We start from the raw sequence: 27,663 nt of genomic DNA on the forward strand, positions 1-27,663 counted from the left end.
AGAAGCGTATTTGTTTTATATGCAGTATTAAACAACGTTGATTTGAAAAATACGACTAATTATTATCAATTTGTGATTGTAAACTGTGTGTGTGTATTAAAACTTAAATATATATAATGAGACTATCATAATAAAAAATGCTTCACTCTCCTCAACGATGTGATCAGAAAAAACTGGAACAGGATAAAGGAATTTTCTAACAGTTGTGTACCAGTCAACGGAGGCAAAATGTAATTACGTCACGCAAGATTGAGGTTTACAATTCGTATGGTATATAATATATTAAACTGTTATTATTGACTCACAATAAACGAAAATTGCAGGTTATTTTACTACAACAATTTTAATAACAAGCACGTATAGAAGTACGACGGTGAAATAACAGATTAATCCTAGGTTAAATTTGTGAAATTAGCCCATCAAACTTATTATATAAAACGAACAAATAAAGGAAACGCCATACGCTTCACAAAACTGTTTATTATTATTATTATTTGAAACCAAATGTGTATTTCTGGTCGGGCCCCACCGGTAGGAGTACAATCAATGATTCTGAATGTACATATCCATAAAAACGCATGAAACGTAAAGATAAAATGTTCACAAAAAATAAAATTTTTAAAACGACTCCACTAAATACGTAACAATCTTTCAACGAAAGACCAAGTTACAATTAAAGATGTGATAAATAAATCACCGAACGACGTCACTATTTAGTTAAGTCCATCAATTTTACAATTAGAAAAAGAAGCCAGGTCATTGTTTAAAAATTTATCCTTGTATCTTTTCATGTAAACGGCTTCCAGTATATTAAGATTCTATTGCTCTTTTTAGAAGGTCAATGTCATTGAAAAAAATAACCTGCATCAAAGCAATGTTTTGCCATTGCAGATTTCTCTATTTTAACATTTTTGATGTGTGATTTCATGATTTGGGTTTAATGAACCTGTGTGTCTTACTTTAACAATATCGTTGTTCACTTACTTTTAGGAGTTAATTTGGTGTATAACTCTTTTTTCTAGATCGTTACGTATTCTGCCATATTGGTTATTTATTTATTTTTTGTATAAATGTAGTGATTCGTATTCCCATCGTGACAGCTACAGAAGTATAACTTACAGTGCAGTGTGTAAATTAACACTAAATACGTCAAAAAAGTGAAAGTGGATAATAATCAATCTAATTTGTTAGCAAAGCGGATATGTAATAAAACTAGTGACTGGACTTCACAAAGAAATACAATTTCTTCCAAAGTCTCATGAGACATCTAAGTACTTCTTTAAAATTTTGCCTAAACATAGACAGTAAAATGACGCTCGCATAAAAGTGTTAATACACATACAATAGATAAAAACTTTCGAAGCGAAAGCAAGCGTTGTAGGTGCATATATCAAACACTATGTAAACAATTCCAAGTACAATTAAAATAAGACAACGATTTTGCACTTCTGTTAAAGCGTTTAAATTCTGTGACTTGTACTTTTACAATTTCGTAATTAATTTACCATTTCTACAACTTGAATAAAAATGGTCATCGCGCCTGTATCACGATGAATTGTAACATGTGGACCGATCTAGGAACTCATTTAGCTTCGCTGCAACAGGGGTCGGTACGGACAATATGAGAATAAAACGGCATTTATATTCTATACACTTACAGAAAACCGATTACATGTTATATTTATGGTAAAAATACATAAAGAAACGGTTCACGAGAAGATTAGCCATTTTATTACCACAATAACAATTGATAATTAGCTACCTTGAAACCAATGTGACAGTTAGATTTATCAAACTGTAAATATGCGAGATAAATAAATAACAAAGAAGCATTACAAATGACAAATGGTGCGATTTTTACATGAAAAATTGCACAATAAGATTGAATTATGTCAAGTAGCGAGCATATTCATGGTTGAATGGATGTGGCAATTTCACTGACAGTACAAGACCACTTTGTTATTGTAATACCTGCGTGACTTTAATTTTGTTAACCATTATGTATTCCGTCAATCGGTGAGTTGTTTACTCTGTTCTCCAATTTCTGTTCAAATACTTGATCAGGGGCAAAATTTTCCAAAAAAATTCGATTTACTTATCGTCAACACTTGAGAAATATGATCTTACAATAATGTAATTCAAATCAAAATTTCTATATGGGGAGCGAGTTGATAGCATTTTCTCTATTTCAATCAATTTTCATAGAAGGCTGTAGCGCAATTTGAAAATTGCGCTTGCATAAAATTCGATTTTGAGAGATTGCAATCATTCTCTTCTAAAATCGACATTTTGATACCACGATGTGATAATTCACAAATCATCATAAACCATTACACTGTACCTCATTATAACAAAGCATATGAGTGATGAAAAATATATGAAAATAGTAGTTTACACCGTCGATAAGACACCAGCAATTATTTTGTTATCGCGTAACGTATACCAAAAAGCTAGAACACAACTAAAATACGTTCGCAGACAGTGATACGGTGTAAATACCAATGTATTTCGCAATTGTTTGTCTCAATGCAGGCGAACTAAAAGTGCTGAAAACTTTTATCGTAATCATTTGACATTTAGTTTTTGAAATGTTACACTACAGGTGTTCTATTCAAACTCAGTGCAAAGTAAACAGACGTCAATCATTAGATAGCTGCTGTATTACTTTCAATAGTGCGAAAAAAATGAGCTCAGTAATTAAACCAAGTTAACTCACACTCACCCGGCATTCTCCACGAAACCGATGGACATGTGAGTGACATCTGCAGGCGGCGGAGAGGCGGCTGGAGGCGGCGGCAGATAATCGGCCCGATCCAAAGATCCGAGAAAAACGCCTGGACCGGCCGCCGCCTCTGCCTTGGGAAAATCTTGTCTATACAACTCCACTGGAGTACGAGGGCCGTCTCCGGGACCCTTACTGCTTTTGGTATAAAACAGCTTGATGAAATCACTTTATAAAGAGAATAACAATGTACACGTCACAACAGTCACATAATGTAATCAAATGTCGAACAGCACTTGCTTTCTATAAATAGCGTCACATTTGGACACAAGTACACAGGTGAAGTTTTAGTTTATATAAAGGATGATGGCACACGAGGAATTTCTGCTTGGAGAAGCCTTTTAACAACCAGTTGTCATGTTTGCCGAAACGCAGCACTAAACACATATTGAAAAAAAAAGACCTTGATGGACGGTGGACACCGAGTTCTAAGGCAGTTGACACAAAGAATTATTTGTACCTGGACATAACACACGCATTAGTACCAACCACGCTGTGGTTACTAATAAAGTTACTGATGACCACTGGATAAATCCAGACGCTTTAGAAACCATACGAGTCGCTTTAAACAACGAGCACAGATTCGATTTTATTCATAGGACTTCACAAATTTCTACATGAATATCAATCGATAAATCCAAGACAATATCGTCAAGTGCAGAATAGCAACAGTAGTAAGTAAAATTAGGTACTACATACGACTTGCTCTTGTATAAAGTTAGCAACTTGTACAGAAACACATCTAAACGTTGTTACGTACACATATTTTGTATTTCTCCAAAACTCTATTGTAAATAGACAAAATGCTTCTTTTTGCAATAAAACTTAAAGTCTGTGGGGTATGAATCAGTATAAATTTAAAAATCTAGTCCAATATCATCCGACCACTGAACATTAAAATTATTGGCTCAAGGATCGAAATAAATAAAAATAAGCCTACGAAAGTGGAACGATCCAAGCGGAAACATCGCGGTAGGTTCGCATCAAAAATTTCGTTTTCGAAATATTTCGAAAAAAATCTCCCGGTAAACACACAATGCGTAAATGATCTTGTTTATTGTTTAAAAAAAACAACAGCAGCTAGAAAACTGACCTAGCCTTTTAAGTTAATTTAAACACGCCAGACATGTTTATAAATATTCAGTTTATATTAAGTGCCTAAAGTTCGATTCAAGAAGTATAGTAGCAATCCCGTCGGCGACGTTATTAAAACCCATAATTTTAGGATTAAAGCAAACAACACATAAATTACATCCCCTGCAATGGGATTTTTTGCATTTTTTGGCAACAGGTTGAATTTTAAGCTCTACGAAAAAAAAACTACGTATACACAGCACTCAATAACATCCATCACGTTTTTAAATTCTCTTTCTCGGGACTAGCAGATGACAAAAGCACACGTGTTTTGAGCAATGCATGTGTTTAATCATGCGCAGGTGCAAACAATCCTCTATGCATACTTCAAATTTAACTCGAATGCTCGGGTGGTTTACCCACGTCGCACCAATGTTAACACAAAACTGTTCACTTTTCGAGTTTCAGAAACACGAGAGATCTGTCAAGAAGCACTATCGGAAGGTTGAAATTTCTATTGATGTAGACACATAAAGCCAAATACATAAATGTATTGCACGAATATATTGTGAAGCAACACAGTTACGACGATAATGTAATTATTTTGAACAAGTGTTCTCAAATGTGGAGAGCTCGGATCGAACAACAGACAGCTCGAGTCGGACACACCACAACCTCCAACGAAATCAAGTTGACTAATGTTCGCTTTTCGTTTGTTCAAACATGCCGGTAGAGGGCCACCGCCAAGTTGGTGCTCGGAGAACGCGCTGCGTCTATCGTGTCGGCCAACATAAATAAAACATCAGAATCGACGGCTAAAAGTTTGTGTAGTTGTTGGATAAATCTGCGCTAGAGCCGCATCGGCTCTAGTGAGTTGTTGTAGATCAGATGACTTACAACCAAACAAGAGTAAATTAAGCATCGTCAACTAGTTCGTAAATAAATTTATTTATACACGCAGAAAACTCTCGCATTTCGTGTACACTAATGAGAAAAAACTTTAAACAATTAACTGTTTAAGTAACAAGTAAAATGTGTCATAAGGCGATTATAAAAATTAAACCACGACATTGCGCCATTACATTGTTGCACTTCATCGTTGGGGAAAATCAGGTGAAGGTTGGCTGCGTGTGTTTCCAAATACAGCACCCATATGAATTACAGTCTAACTTTTATTACAGAAAAGCTAATTTCTTCATAGAATACGGTTTTTTTAGAAACAACGTATGGGAGTATCTAACCATTACATACAAAATATATAGAAACGCAAGAATGTCTCGTTTTTTACTTATCTTTCTTCCTCCAGCATAAATATTCAGTCTTTTGATGCGATAACTTACACAAAGTGTAATTGGTGTGTTAAAATAATATACTAGTTGTCCCTTTTCAGAAACTAAATATCAATAGCACACCAAAAATATTATACTAAAAATGCTTTCATAAAATAATGTCGAGCAGACGAAGTGTCGTACTCTTTTCATTAGTCTTTTAGTGTAAGCAAATAAAACAACCTGATCAACATATTATTTTATTCAAATGTATTACAATATCACGCACAATACAACCAGTATTTACATACTCTCTAAAATATACGCCTGCGTGCCTTATGCTAGTTATACTGCATGCCGATACTAGCCGACATTGAATGAGCCATTTTTTTGTTTTAACAAGTGACCTAAAAGTTAAAAAGGGTCAGTTCCTAATCTGTAAAACCTTAAATTACACATCCCCTCCATCAAAGCATGATAGTCACCAAACTACGAACAGCGTCGTATTTGTCCTATTTTATAATGGAGTTAATTTGCAAACGTCGTATGCAGTAACAGAATATTAATTTCATGTTTGTGTTTCAATATAGATGCGAAGTAGATTTTCAACATAAAATTATTTTATCTCGTCATTCAATCGAGCGAATCACTGATAAACAGCAGTTTTCTTATTGCAACCTCGAAACTTACGGAAATTTTAATTTCAATTGTCGAAGATCTTTACTAAGGCAAGCATTGTAGGCATAAATGACACTAATGGGATATTAAATTTTATTAGTACATAAAAATCACGTACGATTTAGTGACTACATGAAGCACGAAACGATAACGTACAAATATTGAAATAATTTGATTATTAAAGACGAAAGAGCATATGTCTTCACATTTTGCAATAGATCACATATGAGTGTTGTGTATTAAACTTAAACAAGTCTTTTACATTTTTTCCATCTTTTTATATCCACAGTATATATAATAAAAAACATAAAAAATTATCAGTTAACGTAAAAAATTATAAGAAGTTAAAATAGACGAAATAGTACAGTCTACATTCGTTTAGAAAAATAAATAGACAATAGGTTATTCTTCTTGCTGCATTTTAATTAAATGTGTTTACTACATTAGCAAGCAAATTACGAATACGTAAATTTAAATTTGTTTATGATGTTATTTTATATGTATAGTGCTTCTGTATTAACAATACCAATGGACAAAAAAAAACATACAAACAGAGTAACACCTAAATAATTGAGTTTAAAGTCGACAAAATGTGTTCAAATGGTGCGAGATGAAATACAGTAAAATACGTTTGAAAATAAACTTGGTGAAAACGTTATTCAATTACAAGATGAGAGTAAATACATGATTTTTCTTTTTAATGAATACAATACTGAGCCTTCGTAATAACAGGTTTATCAGTTATCGCAATGTTTTAGTTAAACATTATTATGAGTTATGAATATCAGTAGAAAAAACAAACATGTTCAATGAAGGAAACTTACCATTAATTTTGTATTTTATGGAAAATATTTCGTGCTGTTTCTGTTTTTAACACAAGAACTCACCTTTAATGCTTTATAAAAGGCATTATTTCTCGAAATTTGAATACGTTATAATGACCAGATGAAGACTAAATAAAATGTTATCATAATATTCATATGCAACGCTCAAATAATAATAATTGACGTTTGTGTCTACACACATCATTTTCATAGCTTAAAGGGATGGTCATTTTTGAAAGCACTGTTCTTCCCACATTATCAAAAAAACATGCGTAGGTATTTTCATGGATAACATTCTTTTTTGTTAAAACCCTCTTTGAAAAGCCAAACCTACATATTAAATTTAACCAATTCCAGTCTACAAATGTTGTTGTCATGCGACTTGTTTGATTAAATTTATATATAAATACCGATCAAAACCATTTTTTTTTCAAAACACATTACTTGAAAAATACGATATACGCATTATTAGGCAGTGATATTTCAGAGTTTATAAAATTTTTGTTCAAACCCACTCCTACTATTTTTAAGTTTGGTCAGTTTAAAAAAACAACAAACCGGAAGAGGTTGAGTTCCATCTAAAACTACAAATGACATGTTAACAGACTTACCGTGTTGAATGTAAATCAATTTCGTCATAGAGGTACAGGTTTTCGTTTTAAATTATCGCATGAGGATAGTTTACATTAAATACATCGAAAATGTTGTAACGCTAACCGTCCCCGAGTCTCCGCCGCCAACTTTTTAGGCCACTTGTTCACTTTTTGGAAGAATAATGTAACAGCTAATATATCTAGCTAAAATTACAGGGAACAACCGATACATTTTGTAACATCATCGTTATATTTTTTGAAGCAATGTTTGTCACATCAACAATACATATTTTCAGATCCACTGTTGTCTATTTATTATGCAACATGTTTTCCTAGTAACTAAATTATTGCCTGTTAAATTACTTCCTATTTGAAAAATAATTATAAAAAATATTAATTAGGGAAGATTGTTGAAACTATTATCCGACAATATTACGTTCCTCATAATTTCCATTCGCTCTAATAACATATAACATACGTCTTAAGAATTTAAACAATAATTTAAAAGAAGAAAGCACGTGAAAATAGCTTCGCCATTTTGAGAAAATTTTAGTACAATCACGTCTTTGGCCAGAAACAAACATACAAATGTTATGATTGCAAATTCAACAGACGTAATAATTTATTATTAATACGTATAATGCGAGAGTTGGTTCGTTAGGATTTATTGTTTGCAACACGGCATTTCTGTAGACTATTAATTAGACTAGAGTAACAACAGTATCGTGGCAGAATTCAATTAAAGCAGTGTTAGGAACAATATTATGTTAAATTCTGCTCTTTGGTAAAATTAGACCTCTCTAAACGAAAGCTGTCATTTCTGTACAAGTCAAATATGTTTTAACATCATCCATTTGTTCTGGGTAAGCGTTATATAAGTATTACACGTTATTTTTACATTCAAGACTAATAATAAATATGTATTACTATAATCAGCCGTTAGAATATGTCTAAAATTTACAGATTGCTACATATAAAACAATACCTATCGTGCGATCGAAACAACGTAATTGTAATTTGTAATGTTACATTTTTATTTAATATTAGTGCCACATCTCAACTGATATAAAGAGCATTATTATGTACACCTGAAACCAAAGCCATCTTCACTTCTTCTTCTTTCTTTTTCAAGTATGTAAATATACCACAGGATTTAATTACCTTATAAGAGAGCATTAATAGAAAATTCGACGATACTCTAACTAAAGTACTTAATCAACAAATGCACTTATTTATTTAAGTATTTAACACAGGCTTTGATATAGAATGAAAAATAATTTAAAAGTATTCGTTAAATTTTACAATCACTTAAAGTTTTTTCCTTCCGATCATCTTTTTTTCATAGTCGTAGCCTTTCTTCTTTTCCCTTGCACTAATCAAAAGTCACATTGATAATAATAATCTACATATAAATCCGTAAGGTGTTAACCAAAGTCTTGATTTCTGGTTACAGCCATTTATTTATTACAATTGCGAAAATACCACATTCTCAAGTAACAGAAATCAGCATAAAATTTATTGCCGTAGGAGTGACCGTAACAAATAATGGATCTTTACAGACACAAAAGTGCACGGGAAGAGTTATTGTTGAATGCATATTAGATCCATTAACAAGGAGTAACGTGCCATGAACATATCTCTGATATATTTTAGAGAAACACGTGTGGTATTTTAGTTATTCAAAACACTGGAAACACTGCATGTTTATGGAAATAGTGTACAGGTAAAAGATCGTTTCTAAAATTAAAGTAATAAGGGTACATTTAAATTTTTCAATAAAACGAATTTTAAGTGTAGGACAAATGCGTTGACCGGAGGTTTATGCAAAAACTGCAAGTAATCGTTCCAAATGACAGCGAATAGTTTCGGAGAACACCGACATAATGAAACCGAGCTTTTTACAATCTGCATGATGATGATTTTTCCTAGAAAGCTAATTCATAAAATTTGTTATTGTAATATCGTTTTTTGTTTCCACGCCTCGCACTTTGTAATGTTTGGAAGTCACGATGCGACACAAGCTACGACACGGTAATAGTTAAAAATTTATCATAATAATGAAAGTACCGTGTTGCGCACACATCAAACAAGAATTTAAAGCTTATAAGATGATCTTGTTTTGGGCTTTATTTTAAAACCTGGCTAATTTGGACAACTTAACCGGAAATTAGGAAGATAAAAATGGTAATTAGAATGAGCCTCCAACAATTAAAAAAAGTAACAACTATAAACGTTAATATAATGCCGCAAATTATTATCTGACGTCATCGTGACTCAATATTAAATCACTGAGCGAGTTAAACACGAATAATTACCCAACTTAATTATTTTTCAGAAATGGGTTTTTGTTTTGTTTTTAACTCGCTTTTAAAACTTTCTTTGTTGTTACAATGATGGTTTCGTTTTTTCGTTATGTTGTCAAATAAAGCAAAACCATGGCTTTAGCTGTGGAGAGAAGTCTTAGGTGTGCGATGGCCCATTGCCAGAATGCGACTCTTGCTATTTTGGCAAACACGTGACGTTAACCATGTTGCACTCTCACTTTCGATGTGTTGTTGAAGTACGTTCCACACCTCATTAAGTGCCAGCCTTTCCGCTTCGGTAACGCTTCTGAGATTCGTATTTTACTGTGTGCTCGTCTAGCTTGCAAATACAAACTGCATGCTAATGAAAAACCCAATTACGAAGAATTCATAACAAAAAAAAAAAAACAACTCAACTAGAACCATAACTGCACAAAAAATGATCTATGGAAGCAAAGTACAAAATAAATATTTCCACCTATGCACTTCCAAAGAAGTTCGTCTTTCCTTACGCTGTTTGTATTTACGCGATAAATGAGTTGATTTTATTTGTCAAAGCTTTTTTTGTTCATGCCTTTCTAGTTTAGATACTTCTCAACTACCACAATTAAGGAAGAACTTAATCTTATATGCACAAAAACAGATACAGATATTAAAAAATAATGCTCAATTTGTACTAAAAATGAGAAAATATACTTAGTAAATACGGCAATTTTTTTGTTTTCAGCTATACCTAAGGAGAACAAAAACTACACTACTATCATTATAACGAAAATTTCGTACTGTCTGACGCTTTACAACAGGTGCAACATCAAAATGCAGGTTTTCGATTTCTTTGAAACTTGCTAAAATACCAACACTGATTTAGAGAGTGCAGAATATTATTAATTTTTATTTATTGATACCTTGTAACTATACCCAAAAAGCGATCTTGCTAGTATATTTCAGTGTCCTTACTTCTAAGAATGCCCAAAACAAAAGCTAGAAACTGATTTATTTCATAGACTATTACTTTAACTAAACTTTCTTTTATCAATCGGTCTAAAAAAGATTAAAACGGACACCTTGAAGTGTAGATTATGCTTTAGAAACGATGGAAATATGTAAAAATACACTAATGCATAAAAGTAATCGAATCATGTTTGCGTCATGTTATAACTTATTCCAACGTTCCATGCTAATTTGGAAACATATTGAGAAACAAATTTCTGCATTTTTTCCTTCCAAAATTGATTTAAATTTATAATTTCTGATGCAAAACAAAAATAATCACTCATATATAATCTAACAATTGATTGTTTTCATGTACCCTGTACCTATGAAAATTTTTCGTTTTATTTTAAAACACAGTGAAATTACTCATGCTTATGTACAATAAATTTTAGTAACCCCCACCCCACACCCCATCCTGTCTTCTGTAAGACATGATATAAGATATTTTCTTGTGCACGATGCAGAAAATCTAGCAATTGTGATTCGTTACGTTGTACACATATAATATACGACATACCCTGCTAGCTCGATAACACGAAGTTTATTTTGCATTTCATGTATAACGTGTAGTGTGAAATCTTCAGGCGAATGCAATTGTTACAGTAGTATCCATCAACAGTCACAACTATTGCCATAAACCCTGGAAAATCTCCTTTCAACTTAGAAAGTTTAAAAATTATTATCAATCAGCCATAAATGTAAACTGCACAAGCCCAAAACGGTAGAATCTCAAAAATCCCCTAGAAACAAGTTTGCAATACAGTTTAATTCAATTGTATTGTTACTGAAATATTTTCACAAATTTTCAAACATAAACATAAACACAAAATAAATAGATGGAATACATCTTATATGAGAGAAAGATTCGAGATATTGAAATTCTGCGAACGCTATTATTTCAGTTTAAAGAAACCCTTTCATTTGATAGGCAACACATAGTATTCTATGCACATAGTGTATCTTTGAAGTAACGTCAAATTATATAGGTTTGACTATGGAGATATATGTATAGTTTGTCTAAAAGCTGGTTTACACTATTCGATTTTCGTATTCGACTTTTCCATTCGAGACCATCGAATGAGATCTCGAAGTCAAAATCGTTTTGTCTTTACATAGCATTAGATTTTTAAGTTCGATGGTGCTGTCAAAAATTAGAAATCTGTCAAAATGCTGTCATTCTGCTTACATTGAGGTTATGTATTTATTATTAGATTTTTGCCTCAGTTTGTTGCATTTTTCTGGTTGTTGGGTTTGTGCAAGTGGAGACATTAATAAATAAGCATGCCTAGATATAATAATTCATGTCTCGTCAGCTGATCGGTGATGGATTGAGCATTACTTGCGCATGCGCTGTAAAAATCTCGAAAGGAAAATCGAACGAAAACACCGTTCTATCTACGAAATATCGAATGCGAAATCGAACGAAAGATCGAACCTCGCTAGGTCGAATCTAGTCGAATGCAGAATCGAGAGGTATAAACAGACAAATTGGGAGTCGAATGAGGTCGAGTTGCAAGTCGAATAGTGTAAACCAGCTTTAAAAATATTCAGATAATGGGATTGTCACGGGTATTCAATTCAAGTACGGATTTGTCAGGGAAAGTTGTAAAACTGTCAAGCTGTCGATGGGTGGCTTATTCTTCGGACCTGTGTTTTTTTGTCTGCACGTGGAACATTCATTGCAGGTATAGTCTTGCAAATTCTGTTATATGGCCTAATAATGAAAAATAATATTCCCTTTTGTACAGGGGCAGGCATAATCGAAAAGATTTCAATTGTAAGTTTGCCTTATGACCGCTCCATTGTTGACTTCACAATACCCTAATTTTACAACAGCCATATAACCTTAGAGAAATTAGAAGACTATATGTACTGTTTGTGATATCGTAAATGATCCTCATATTAAGTACCCCTGACAATCCCATTATAAAAATATTCTTGAACAAACTTTAATATACCTATATACTTTGTGTACCCTAAATCTTATTCTCAGTATAACCTCCTGGTTGGTACGTTGTTGTCAAATCTTTTCTTAATTTGTTTTTTTTTCCAGAGAAATGAAAGTACTCTGCACCACCATGAACCATATTTTACTATCATTTTAATATCCAGTTTTTCAAAAAACAAACTGAACTCTTTTAATAAATGCTCAAAAAATTTTGAATAAAAATAGTTCTCACCAAAATTGTAACATTCGTGATCCAATTGCTTTTATAAAAAAATGTTGAAACAATTAGCAACCCATGGTCATGACAAATATTTCTAAGTGAAATTTATATTATCAATTAATTAATCAATGTTGTGGCGAACGACGATGGATTTAAAATCTGATTTTATTTTAAAAAAACTCAGTACTACTGGAATGTAATAAGTACGCTCTTATAACTAGAGAGCGGATTTCTGTCGGGCTAGACAAGGCCAAACTCGGTACGGCTCGTACGGGATGGGCATTCATTGCATTTACCGGCTGCACTTCGTTTATTTGAGATTAGAATAACGCTGCTTCGTTGCACTCTGCTGTTAATTCCAGTTCTCATTTAGTTAGCCGTTTGATTAATAAATCGTTAATTGTATTTATGGAATCCAGTGACAATTAAATTCAGTGATTACCTATCACCCGCTACTGAGTCCCGGCGATGCAGCGCGTCCCCACTAAAATCGTGACGTAGCCCGACAGAAATCCGCTGTCTACTTATAACCGCAATCACACGATGTTGAAATCACACAGCTTTAAAAAAAAAATTGGTTCGTATGCAGTTTTGCTCTATTTTTTATCTTCTGTATTTCTAAGTATATACGAATAATAAATCTAGCTTTTGCAAATGTGTGTATGCTGTGTTCTGTTATAATAAGTAATCCAACATTGACCATAAAACACGAAAAAAAAGAAAACTGTTTTTCAACAGCCCAAATTCCGATTGAATATGGGCTTTCAATAAAATACATAATATATCTACTAATTATGATACCTAACGTAACCGGTAAAAAAAAAAGTAAAAAGTGGCCTAAGTTTATTCCGACCGAACTTTCCTCGTCCCTCAAGTACAACAAAACATATCCAGCTGTGTCGAAAAATTATAAAATTTGATTTTCAAACTAAAATTTTTTATGGGAACCCTTTAAGTTAAAATAAAAATATATGTACGTAATGTTGAAAGTTTCAAATAAGTTTTTCTTTTAAGAAATTTTGTGATGACATCAACATTTTTGCAAGAACACGTATATCAATTTGGATAAGTAAAGTGTAGTACTAATAATAATAACAGTATTGTATTCCCAAATTGTGGGGCAAATGGAGTGAGCCATTCATGTTTTAATCATACGTAATATCATAAGAACATTTAGTCGATTAAAATAAGAGGTTATCCTGAAAACATGTTACCCGGGAAAATATCATGCGCGTAAACACCGATACAAAGTGGAGGTGTTTGCGAGAGGGATATTTTCCTAGGCAACAAACTTGCAAATTTAAACGACCAAATAAATAGTTTGAATGCTATTCGGAGGCTTAATGCATAAAACGAAATCGATAATTAAATTTTTATTAAACTGTCAAAACTATGACTTTTAAAATGTTAGGTCTGACACTGATTAAATAAAGCAAGGTTGTGTTTAATTACTGATTAAAGGTAAGGTTGTGTTTAATCAATGTAAAAAATTTACTACGGTCAAAACTCAAATTTTCATGCCTTTGGGTTGGTTGTATGCGTTAATCAATACAATAAATTGACTTGTTCATTAATTATTGAGTCACCCCGTATAAATAATTTCAAAAACATCTGATTGCAATGATAAATCACAAATATAGACTAATTATTTTTGTACATTTTCAATAGGATGATATATTCGGCAAAATTTTGAGATGACGTATCAATTTTTTGGGGGATAAACAGGAGACAGGGTTATTCACAAGAAGCCCCACGCCTAAAGAATTTAAGACGCAAATAGAAATACAATTTCAAAACCATGTTTAATATTTATCACTATTTAAAAATGAAAACATAGTTATCTGTTTTTTGTAACAACATTGCTAAAACGAACATTTCGTAAGAATTGGTGCAGAGTGTATTCAAACGACGAAAAGACTGATATGATTTTGATATACGATGAGTGCCTCACAGTTCTGTAGAAAACATTGTCCGCACAGAATTTGTTTGTTTTGGATTTTAACGTAACAGTTGACGTTTATTTCCAAATTAACAAATCCAAACAGCTATGTTTTACTTAAAAAAAATATATATAGCTACAGTAATTATCAACGTCTGTTATGTAATTGCATTGTGGGTTGTATTTTGAATTTTTTAGTCGAGTAGCTTCTCCGTATACATATTTTGATTAAAAATTTACAATATTAAAACCGTTGCAAGATTTCAAAGCATTTGGTTTTGCAGATTCAAATTAAATAATTGTAAAATGCTGTAATGCAATTCTGAATACTACAAACAATAATAATAATGATAATGTTAATACAACAAAATAATGAGCAGACGGCATCAAATTGATGGTGGGGATGATTAGCAAACTTTAGTTAGCCGTTTACTATCTAATATTCATAACATATATACAAAATTTGACAACACTCGGTCCAGTAGTTTCGAAGATTATCTGTCTAATAAAAATTGACACAGACGGCAAACTAACGAGACAGACGACAACAGACAAACGGAAAGGGGCGTTAATTTTGTTTTCGTACTCTAGTGGTCGAGAAAACATGAAAGTAGCAAGTCGTTCTATGGACTGGATTACAATACCTCGCTTACGCTCGAAAACAAAAACTGTATATTATTGTAATGTAACACTGAATTTGCACTTGTTCATTTCCATTGTATGCAAAATTTCAACTGAATTACCTCAACTCGCAACAATGTACGGCATTAAACAAATTTTAAATGGAATTTAATTTCTCTGAATAATGTGGAATTTGATAAAACCCATTCCTAACTAGTGAGTCGAAGACTAAACGAACAAAATCACTAGAAGCTTTCAAAGTGTTAGATAAAGAATGATATAAGTAACAGTTGTTACATCATCAATTTATTAACAGCAGCAAAGGAAGGAACACTCGCACTGATTGGTAAGAGTGAGAAAGACATGGCAATGACTTTCACTGTTTTCACATGACCTGCTTCGATGATATTGCTCCAATTCTAAATCTCAAGTATTTTAAAACTATAAATTTGTTTTGTTGTATCCGTGAATTTGAAATATTTGTGTTTAATAGTAATTTAAATAACTACTGAAGCAAATCGTTTCCAATACGACTGCCTTATTCCGACGTTGCAGCAATTGAACTTGCTTTAATTGCTAATAACGGAATCGGAAATTGCTTTCAGCAACAACGTCCGGAAACCAATTGCTTGAAAAATTACTTGCCGTTCCATTTGTACAACCGTATTAGTGTCGTATTAAATGGGTCATCCTGCTTCTGTTACCTCGATAGATACAATGTGCAATCTCATTACAATACAATAACAATCCAATAGCAGGCAATAAATCAAATTCCCATTTTTTAGTCCTTCGGGATCGTGCTAACTAATTTCATGATAACAACAACACCGCTATCCCTGACATTAATACGAGAATTTAATCAAGTCCTGATTTGCGGGAACCGTCAGAAATGCAGCACGCGTCATGGTGTCGGACCATCCCTACATACAGATGTTCACAATTTATGACACATACAGACAAAATTCAAGACCGAAATCTGAAGAAAGGGTTGCTACTTAAAAAATTATTTATTGATGGCATCATGTTAAAGAAAAAATGTGGTCCACATGCAAAATTGCTCAACCTGTTTGAGTGATTTTGCTAAACTTTATGTAGTCTTTATGAATATGTTACACGCATTATGGCCATGCTGTGTTGAGCTCATGCACTAGGCAATTGGGCGCCGCTTGTGTGATCATTACGCTGGCTGCTGCAACTTCATTTCAATTTATTCCAGGCGTTTATTTCCTCCTCTCTAGCCATTGCATGCAAATTGCACCCGGGGCTCCTCTGAAATCATAGAATCTGTTCAAATTATGAGGGCCATTCAAATTATTCAAATTATCCCGCATCTATAAGATAATGACAATTTTTTTTTATTAATTTCACTTCTGAAACCTGGATTATCCGACCCGTTCTATAGCAAGGTCTCTGAAAAATCATAGAGCTGTGCCAAGGTGTTTAGACAAACTTGAACATGCAGGTGTATTGTGGTTTTGTGGAATGTCTTTGTTCCTGTTCGGAATTTTTTCATTGCTTATTTTCTTCCAATTTCGGGTACACACTTCTCACTTAGAATTACAACAAATACAGTAAAAAATTAAAATACAGGGCGTTTTGTCTCAATTATTTCGTTAAAGTTGCTAAAAGATTCGCCTATCCATGAAACAAAATTTTATTCAGAAAATGTCCAGCAGACAGGAAATACCGGAAAAATGGCATTTTGTTATTCTATGAAGTAGAGTAAATTTGGACAATCGTTAAAATGATCCTATGACAAATACTTCTCTTGGCAATTGGTAGAATGAATGAAGCCGTAATAATTTCGGTAATCGTATTTTATGAGAACTGTTATAGAATAGGAAAAACTATTTCATACAATTTCTAGTTCTACGGTTCATATTTTTGCTCAAATGGGATGGCAGGACATTTAAAACGCTAAATTTTAATTTAAAGAAAGGACAACATGTGATCGTTGTTGGTTTTAAAATTGTGTAGGTATTCGAAACTCAGCACTTCAGTTTTCGACGCCTTCATCATCAAGCGACGCACAAAAAAGTTTTAATTTCAGTTAACTTTTAAATTAAAATTAATATGTCTTATAAAATCACAAATTATCATTAATTCAATGTCTTGTAGACGCTGCCTTGTGCACAAACTGAAAAAAGTCCCCCAATGTTACAATATAATTTTAACTGCAACAAATTTTAACACATAGTAACAATTAGCTTTCTTTTGTACTATTATAAATTAAAGAACAAAAAAACGTTGACACAGAATTTGAAACTTAGAAGTGAACTTGTGCGATACTAGAACTCATTTTTTATCAAACGTTACCTAGAAAACTAGGTCACATTTAATCAAATAATCACACTGCATATCACATTTTAAAGTCAGGGTATCATTTTAAGAGGTCTGCATTGTGTTAGGAAATTGCCATTACTTTTAATCGTAAGTATCAAACTAAACCTTCACATACAGTCTGGTTTTTTACGGCACCCGCATCATATAAAATAAATTATTTTATTTGTTGTTTCTGTTTCGCACCAAAATCTATACTATTCGCCTACATTCCATCATTTATATACTTGAAAAGGCGAAAAATTATGATTTAATGTTATTAAGACAGAAATACCTTCGATTCTGAAGTGCAATCAAATAGGTCGAGTTTCTTGGATAAATTATAAAAATTGAATTCTCAGAATTGTGGGAAAACTAGATGAACCATTTTAATTAACAAACTGCATTGATTCATTCAATCATTGTTTAAACATCCTGTACAAACAATTCTAAAAAAAAATATATGCTACTAAAGCGCAAACAACCTTGCATGTCGAAAAGCACAGAGTTTATTAGACATTGATTTATAAATGTTTGTGATGACGTCAGTAATTTTCTAAACGGAATGAATAAATACATTTTTATCATTACGTATCACGAAAACCATGGGAATACTCTTTCTAACCACAAACAAACAAATCAGCAAGTCACACAATAAACAGAATTCTGCTTCGCAATTTACCCAGAGATATGTAAAAGACTAGATACAGACATTTAATGTTCTCGTGGACATACGTTTAGGGCCAAGATGTCACTGTACGTTTATATCTCCCTCTTTTTCTCTAGCACGTATAAAGGTAACCCGATATCTGAAGGTCTCGCTCTGTACGGCGCAACCAATCAGTTGGCGCAACGTTTGTCGTTGATGCCGTTCTTGTGTTTGTGCCGGTCCCTGTCAGACCACTCAGACTGTGGGTGGTTATGATTATTTATAATTGCCGCCATTAGAACGGGCCAATAACAAGACAACCACCTTTTAGAGAGTGATCGATGTAGCCTACACTTAGCATTCCATAGTACTGGTGCTGATATAGAAAAGGATAGGCGACACAAAGTATTGCTACTCTTAGATCATAGATGTTGGCCCTAGATGGGGAAAGTTATAACCGCATCTGTCTTTTACATATCTCTGAATTTACCATGTTCGGGATAACCTTAAAAGCGTCTGCAAAATTTCAGAGCAATGCATAAGATTAAAAATAGAAGTGGATTACCAAATCACAAGTCTGTAAGCATATTATTTTGCACAGAATTTACTTAGCCAAATTTCAAGACGATGGCAGCAAAAAATGTTTGGTAGAAATGATAACACAACAATCAACAAACGACAGACAAACGGAAACGGGAGGCCTACATTTTCATAGTATAGTAGCTATGAAACGCCAAGGAATCATAGAATTAGCCATATAGCAAATTGGCTATGTTACTTCCTTAGTTCACATTCGGTAAGTAAAAAAAAATACCAGTTAAAAAAATATGGTCAGAGAATTTACGTCAATTTTATATAAATTTCATTCTACTCAGATGCAAGGTAATATGAGATAAATACTGACTGAAAACGTGCGAAACTCGTTAGTTATATAATACCTAGTAGTCGAGGATTTAAATAAAAAATACCACATGTAATGGAAATAGGAAAAATCTACTTTTACGATAAACAAAAAAAAAAGCTGCTATTTACCATTTAATGATGTTGAAAAAAATCTTTTATTACTCGGGTGAACAACCCACTTTCCGTTGACGAAAATCTTACATACAAAATTAAATCTGTTCGTCACAGGCCAGCTCAACAGTTATAAAAAAAAATCGCAGCTCTTTATAAATCATTTACCGTTTGGCTTTTGTATAGTTTATAGCAGGTGTTTGCCGCTCTTTGCCGATAACGAATTACACGAGCGTCCTACTAACCCACTAATGAAGTCCCTGTGCCGCTGAATTAAACCGAACTCGCGTGTTTTCATAAAAGTATTTTATTATGCGCAAAATGTTGTACCCACTCAGCAATTTTAATTTTTGTTTGCATACTTGTACTGGCAACTCAACCTAATACAGCAAAGCCGAAAATCGTGTTCTAAGCCAACGCAAATATGACAAAGAAGCGAATCTCGAAGTTATGCTAACAAACTGTGTTGAACGCTTAAAAATTTTTTGGCTTGATGCCATTCGATGACGAATCTGTGGCAAAAAACACTCGACCGTTTTTCTCCTTATTTATTGCGGGAGAAGAGATTTTTAATCAGTTTCCACCCTTGATACAAAGCACGAAATGGTGTTCTAACCCGCAGGGGAACGTAAAGATATTGCGGCACTATGTCGTACATACATCAGCCCTGATAGACTATCGCATTTCCCACTATGGCAAACCACCCACGAACGGCCTGTATTGTCCCCTGTGGTTGGACATTTTTATTTACTTGACTACGGTATAGGATATATTTAACCGTTACATCTTGGTGGTTGCATCCTTCGTCGCTGAAATATTCTACCTTTGGAAATGTAAATGTTTAAATCCGATATTTTCGGCGAACTAACGAAAAGAATTACCACTTTTCTTCCCTATTCTTACCATATGATGTTTACTATTATCATTTGGTATTAACTTTGAAAAAACTCTTTCCAAAAATATTTAGACAATACGTATTTTTTGTTATGTTCTAAAAAAAATAGTGGTTTAAAATGCCGGGTGACTTTCAATGGTTGAAGCAAATTTTTGTGTTGGCAGTTGTCAGTTCATTATGGTCAATTTTGACATAAGCACTCCTAATAAACGTGGTATTTCGTCGAGACGATGGCAGTTGTCATAAATATCATTTTGACAATCAGGTATGGCATCATAAAATTTTAAATAGGTTGCCAATTTGAGAAAAAAAATCACAAAAATTAATAGTCACTCGGTATTTGCAGCAAGTGTACAAATTCAGGTACGGGAATTTTGAAAATGTTAAAGTGCTAAAAACCCTCAGTGCTGCACCAAATACATCTGGTGACAATAAATCAAGTTTTTCCACAAACAAATCTATATAAACATCCTAAGTACAACAAAATGTTTCAAGTAACAATACATCAAAGGATTTAACGTAAAAAATTTCGGCAGTCAAAACAATGAGATATTAGGTATAAATAATTAATTACTTAATCTCCATTATGCTGATAAATATCGGTGTGCTCGTATTAATCAAGTGGTAAAAATTAACATATTTTGCATATTTTGTACATATGTATGTATTTGCGCAAATCCAGACGTATAATATCGAAGCCTAGTTATTTTGAGGCTTTTTTGGCCAATTAGAAACGGAATCGGTCCAGCTTGTGCACTTAACATTGTAACATTTTTTTTTAAACTTTGATGGCCATTAAATTTATAATTTCTTTTGTGCCTGTACTAAAAAATACAATACAAAGATTTTATTTTAACAGCAAGTACAAGGACAAGTAAAATAAAATATTCACAACGAAGCAGATCTTTCAATAAGAATCGGTACACAACTTGTAAATCCAGGCGGGATGTAAGCAAATCACATACGAATTGTATTTATTTTGTTAAAATTCATCGCGTGGTAGTGAAGTGACATTTTTAATGCCTCTTTCATCAATAATTTCGTAGGATAAATCAAACAACGGAAATCAAAGACCACAGTAGCCACAACACGAAATCAAAAGGTAAGTCAGGTGTACGTTGTATGAAATTTTAAAACAGCATATAAAAAACTGTATAATAGATGTGCTAGCAATTCTTTTGTTTCGTGTACACGCTCATGAGATCAAGCGATTGCGGTTCGGCTTAACACAGACAGGTGTAGAGATTTGTACAGTTAATGTTGAAATCTACTGCAACTAAAAGCTGGATAGTATACTTAGTTCTTTGGAAAAAATTCACTTTCAAAAAAAATTCCAACCATGTATCGATTACAGTTGCTAAAGGCTTAAATTAAGCCCCCAGATCCAGACTGTGGGGTCTATGTACAATTAATTACCACGTCTTGAATTAATGATATGTCGCTAATACAAAAAAGCGAGGTATAATTAATTCTGGAACAGAAAGTAGTCGGAAGCGGAGCACCAGTAAACTTGAAATTTTATCGTTGATTATGAATTGATAATAGAAGAGAACTAAAGAAAACATTTATGTAACACGGGCAATTACTGAATGATTAATGACTCAGATATGATACAAGATTTTCCGAACGCACAAAATTTAAATCAAAATTATCACAGTTACCTCATCTTCATTCTAGTCAATTGGTCAACTAGTAAATACTATCTATAACACGCGATTGTTATGACACTGATCTAAATACGACCACGTCGTACTGAAGCCTAATAACAAGTACTACTGACGAGTGAAGTTCAATGTATGTATACTTGTGTTCATTTTCTTCCAAATAAATTACTTCAATCCAGGCGCGGATCCAGGGGGGGGGCAATGGGTGCAATTGCCCCCCCCTGAAACACGATCGAGGTACTTTATTTTGACCAATTTCAAAATTTTGAAATCGCATTTCATTTTGTAATTACAGTACAATCTCTATAATCCGAATTCACGATTATCTGAACATCCAGTAATCCGAACCGAGGCTATTTGAAGTCGATACCTCTTTAATCCGAACAAAAACTCTGCAATCCGAACTGAACTTGAAAACATGCACCTACTTGAAAGAATGACGCAAGATCTTTCTGCACATGTTGTATGGAATATTTTGAAATTTTTAAAAATTGCGATATTTCAATGCACTGAATTAATTAACTAATTCTGGACAAAAAGGTTGAAGTTATCGAAAAAATGAGACCCGAAATCTATAAGGGAAAATATTTAGTTAAGTTTCGAAAATCGTCGAAAATGGGTCGAAATTTACATGAGGAAAATTTCATTTTTGAAAAATTTCCTAAAAATTCTGAAAAAATTCAGGGATATATATTCCGACGTGCTGATTCCAGAAATATAGCATGTTTATGGTAACGGAGCAATATTTTCGGAAAATTCGCTTTAAAATTCGAATTTTTCGAAATGTTTAAAAATTGCGATATTTGAACTGGACGATTCTGGAAAAATGGTTTATAGTAGCCTGCATAGATATTGTAGCCGTCCATAGAGTCGAAATTTGCGAATAAAAATAAAATAAAACCGGTTCAAACGGAGCCGACGGTGGCTTGCAAAGTCTGATGTCACCCTGGCACACGTTGCACAGAGACGTATTTAATATTAAATGTCATTTTTTCCGTTATGAGCTGAATCTCGTCAATAAAATCGAAGCTCTGTTCACTGTACACAAGTTGTGGTATGGTATATTCATCGTTGCGGAGGCAGGTGGAGCGAAAAACCTAGTCATCTTAGCAGCAAACACGCCTATAAACTAGTCCACGTGGACTGTTTGTTTCCTGTCATATTTTAGTTTGCTTGAACCAATTGTGTTGCACCAAACGGTTATTACACTTGTTGAAATAAATTTTCAAACTTCCATCTTTCTCTAGATCATCGTTTTCGTAGCTGTGTGACAAATCGTTTGTCGTAGATAGAAAATAGTAAGATTACAGTGACCCTAAGATTTTGTGCAAACAGCCTTAAATACACCCCTGTGTGATATGACGCGTGCCGTAGTGACAGAACTTGCAAGCCGTCGTCGGCTCCGTTTGAGCCGGTTTTATTTTATTTTTATTCGCAAATCTCGACTCTATGGACGGCTACAATATCTATGCAGGCTACTATAAGTTATTGAAGAAATGAAGCCAAAGTGACTTCTGAGGCCCAAAATCTACAAGAAAACGTATTTAGTTAAATTTCGAAAATCGTCGAGAATGGGTCGAAATTTGCATAATGGAGGTAATACGAATACATAATGGAAAATTTCCTTTTTGAAAAATTCATCTAAACATTCTGAAAAAATTTAGGGTTTAGATCCCGTCGTGTTTATTCCAAAAAAATTACGTGTTTATGGTCACGGAGTAATATTTTTTTAGAAAGTATGTATATTATTATCCATTGTTGCTTAAGAATTCTTTAATTTTGTTTAATAAAATTTAAGTTTATTTCTTGAAATTTGTTTTCAGTTGTGTATGAAGCTGTTATTCAATTCCCTTTCAGATTTTTGGAAAAATCGCTGATCCGAACAAATCGTTAATCCGAACACACCTTTATCCCAATTATTAGGATTATCGAGGTTCTACTGTACACTATACGTTTAAGGAAAACAACCAAATGTCACCCATGTTATGTGAAAAAGAGTATACTAGTTAAAATTTTATAAATTTGTTTGGTTAGAACGAATTTCTGGGGGATAGGTAAAATCCCACAAAAATTGCCCCCCCCTAAACGAAATCCTGTATCCGCGCCTGCTTCAATCGACTATTACAAATAGTTCACAACGCTTTTAACGTTACACTTAGAAAATGGACTATTTTTTAATAAGTTTAATCGAAGATAGAAGTACTCCAAATAAGTAAATATGTTCAATAATGTCCTTACAAATGTTAGATTTTTAAATGATGTTGTAAAAAAGTGTAAATTCATGTGATTCTTTACTAACTTATTGTGACATAATGACATTTTTGTTATGATTATACTTCCAAATATATCTATATGAATTGACGATTATATATGTGACCCAATAGCATTCGTCTACAGTTTCCTCAATGTCCATAACTTTAACAATGTCATAAATTAACCAACACATTAATGTATATGTAACATAATTGTTATATTAGAACATAAACTTACAGAGTGTAGTAACTATTTACAAAATAATTTCAACGCATTCAAGATTAATGTGTACAAGAGCACTAAAACAGGTAGTTATTTTTAATCGTGCCTTTACAAACGTTATTCAATTGTTTTTAATGGTACACATATTTTGCACACTATAAATTTTTCTATGATTGCACTTTTAACAAAGCGTATACAAGAATATAATTCAAACTAAAAGAAATGTCATGTTTCTACTAATACAAAAGAATTTAAGATGTTTCTGCTAGACCTTGTAACAGACTCCTGACCTATGATAAAACAGTCATCCACCTAAGTGCATATGACGTCATAGCTCAAACGTTAGTGACACCGCACTTAAATGCATAATGTTGATTTAAACACATCTAAAAAACTATTAATTTTGTACAATATTATTATGCAGTTTTTAAATTCATCAATTTTAATCTATAACAAACATGGTCTGAAAAATGGAATTGAGAGTTAACATTTATCACCGTTAAATATCATCTGGCATAAAAGCTCATTACGTATTACAGATTTGTAATACATATTTATACACACTGGAGTAAAAAACTGCAAAATACTCATTTCTCAATTTTTTAACCAATGACGCCGTAATTTATTACAAACATTCGTTGTCATACGAAGTTTCTGACATTGTGACCTTCATTTAATAATAATGTCTGTAATAGATTAAGCTGTGACAAAAGATATCAAAACAACATTTCTTCATTTAAATGTATGATCTCTAAATGTGTATTTTGCACAAGTGCAATATTAGTATTATATTTTAAAATATCACTTAGCAAGTGCATTCAACTGCATCGCCCACAGGTGCCGCTTGGCATAAACATCAAAAGAAAATGGACGTTCGTTTACATTTGTACAAAAACTTATACATGCAAATTTCAGAGATGATGTACTTGAAGCGGGTACATCTCTCTTTTCAGGTCGTAAACAGTGTAATTACGACCAGGTTAACAGAAGCGTTACAATCTATCGAAAGTGAGAGTAAACGATAAAGTGTGAACACATACAATTGCCAAAACAGTAACAATAGACACGACGACTATTACGAGGAAACTAGTCCCGAGTAAACAACATGGATGAGCAATATCGCGTTTTCAACATAGGCAATCTCTGCATCGATAAACGACAATATATCGTAAAATAACAGAATTAGAATAAATATTACTAATTTAATCTATAAATGAAATACTTTCCTTTATCAAATTAAAAATTTTAATCATCCACCATAGAATTGTTCCGCAGATGAAACTGAACAAAGAAATTTGTCTACTTCCTTAACACAACTAGTTTCCATTTCACATATCACGTTAGATTGTATACTTATATAGACGAATTATCTTTATGCCGACAGGCGAATACTGAGGACTTCAACGGATACCTACATACAGATGGCATTTTTAGCAAATCTCAGAACAGTAAACAATACACTCCCTCCAGCTGCTAATATTAACAAGCAATTTGATAACGATAAATCAAATTGTTATTGCCAATTAAGTTAAGTGAATAGATATATTAAGTTAAGTATATAGATATACATATATTCTCTGTTATTAACATTTCCGCAATTGCATTCATTTTATTTAAACAACATACCCAACAGTTTAATAAATAAAATGAAAATTACCTTGTGTTAATATAACTTGTGTATATGTATGTATCCATGTAATGTATGGACAACTTATAATATTTATACCGCAATTATGTAATAACAACACACTGTAATACAAAAATAATAAAGTTTCCTCTCGTTATGGCTTGCTATATTATACAATTACATACCTGAGTAGCTACCGGGAATTGCAATAACTCGGGGGCCTCTTCCATTAATTTGGACCATCTAAACTTTATAAAGCTATAAGCAACTACAAGATAATATTAGCCATACACAAACATAGTCTGCATATATTTGTAATACATCATTTTCATTTACGTGGCGATAGTTTCAAACCGCCCGAAAAAATAAACATACACGTACCCAGTTAATCATTTCTTTTTTCTCCATTAGAAAAAACAAATTAGTTCAGGTAGATTATTAATTAAAAAGTATTAACCGTTCACAATTATTTCGCACAGTCTATGAATTTCTGACAATTTAGTTGGCAGTATTGTGATTTGCCATATCTATTTTAGGCTATAATTGATACCGACCGAGTATTGCTGCCAGTTTGCTACATTTTTCAAACAATATTGAACAAACACATTAGATCCAATACCTACATACAAAACCTTAGCTGAAATGAAACATAAGTGTATATTTATGGTGCGGTTCTCGTTTTAGAACATATCTCACTCAAAAGAAATTAACAAATTCCTGAATCTGGTTCATAAAATCTGCACCTGAATCAGAATCTCTCAACAAAATAATGACTAGTGGAATACTGGCAACCGAAAAATTACCCACTTGTTTTTACAATCTTAAACAATTAATTATTCGGATTGTTTACAATAAATTTGTCGCAGCTTATACATTTTACAAGTGATTTCGACCGTAAATTGACAATTTATGTTTACTCGAAAGATATCTCTATTGTAATAGCCTTTAGAAAAACTCCATGTCAATTCCTCTAAATTGTATTAGCAATGATATGAGGGAAGAACTTAAAATTTTGTTTCAAGGTGACAATTACTTTCGGAATTTTGAACTAACAAAAATTTATAAGGATAAAAAGCCAAGAGTAAATTAGCTAAATTAATGACAGAACTGAGAACAAGGTGGATATTTCAAAACAAATGTCATGATAACAAAAAAATATTTTGGTCTACTGCATCTTAAACAATCGGGAATGCGGTGTAGTTAAAAAATTTAGAACTCCAAATGTGCGCCGGTCGGTATCTCAAGTGGATAAAAAAATAATTTCCTTCTGGTATACATACACTCAAGATAAATTTGTTTGTATTAGGTATTTCTTATTTGGCTAGTTGAGAGGTGATCTTCAAATGGTTCTAGTAATCTATACTATCGCACTGATAACTATAAGGTGGTCGGTTCGAGTGTACTGGTTGCGACGTGTTTTGATTTATTTATTGTAGAAAATTATAATAGCCGCGTCCTACGTATTAACAGAAAATGAAAATAGAACACACATTGATAGGTATATATTTTTATATTTTTCATGCAATAAAATCCTTTAAATAAGTATTGCGAAATCTTTTTTCTTCCAACAGTTCGAATTTTCGTACTTTATTAAAGTGCTGCTTTCGAATAGGAGACCCCCAAGGTCTTCGAAAGTTTCCAAGCGTGTCAAATTGATTCCGTTGACGGAATAAGTATGGTTTCTTGTTTGCTCTTACACCAATTAGCGGCAAAATTTAAACTTGATGTTTCATTATAAATTTTATTATATTTATTAAATTTCCTACCAAATAAGAAT

The 27,663-nt window shown here is 32.8% G+C and overlaps 1 protein-coding gene across 8 annotated transcripts in view; it reads right to left on the reverse strand.

Annotated features, from left to right (window-relative positions):
• LOC135122628 (nuclear receptor coactivator 1) overlaps nt 1-27,663 on the reverse strand; it is a 167,097-nt gene that overhangs the window by 120,124 nt on the left and 19,310 nt on the right. For 3 of the 8 annotated variants that reach the window (XM_064046921.1, XM_064046925.1, XM_064046924.1), the window contains exons 1-2: nt 4,243-4,557; nt 2,723-3,159 (exon numbers count right to left, since the gene is read on the reverse strand). The exons of 3 other annotated variants lie outside the window; for them this stretch is intronic. In XM_064046921.1, coding sequence (XP_063902991.1) covers nt 2,723-2,751 — 29 coding nt within the window. In that variant the 5' untranslated portion in view covers nt 2,752-3,159; nt 4,243-4,557. Of the gene's footprint in view, nt 1-2,722; nt 3,243-4,242; nt 4,558-27,663 lie in introns of those variants that run through there. 2 more of the 8 variants (XM_064046923.1, XM_064046922.1) reach the window with 2 other exon arrangements.

This window comes from Zophobas morio, unplaced genomic scaffold, assembly GCF_036711695.1.
Source record: "Zophobas morio isolate AGI-343-1 ecotype UQ-CSIRO unplaced genomic scaffold, CSIRO_AGI_Zmor_V1 ptg000005l, whole genome shotgun sequence".
In the NCBI taxonomy this organism is placed as follows: domain Eukaryota; kingdom Metazoa; phylum Arthropoda; class Insecta; order Coleoptera; family Tenebrionidae; genus Zophobas; species Zophobas morio.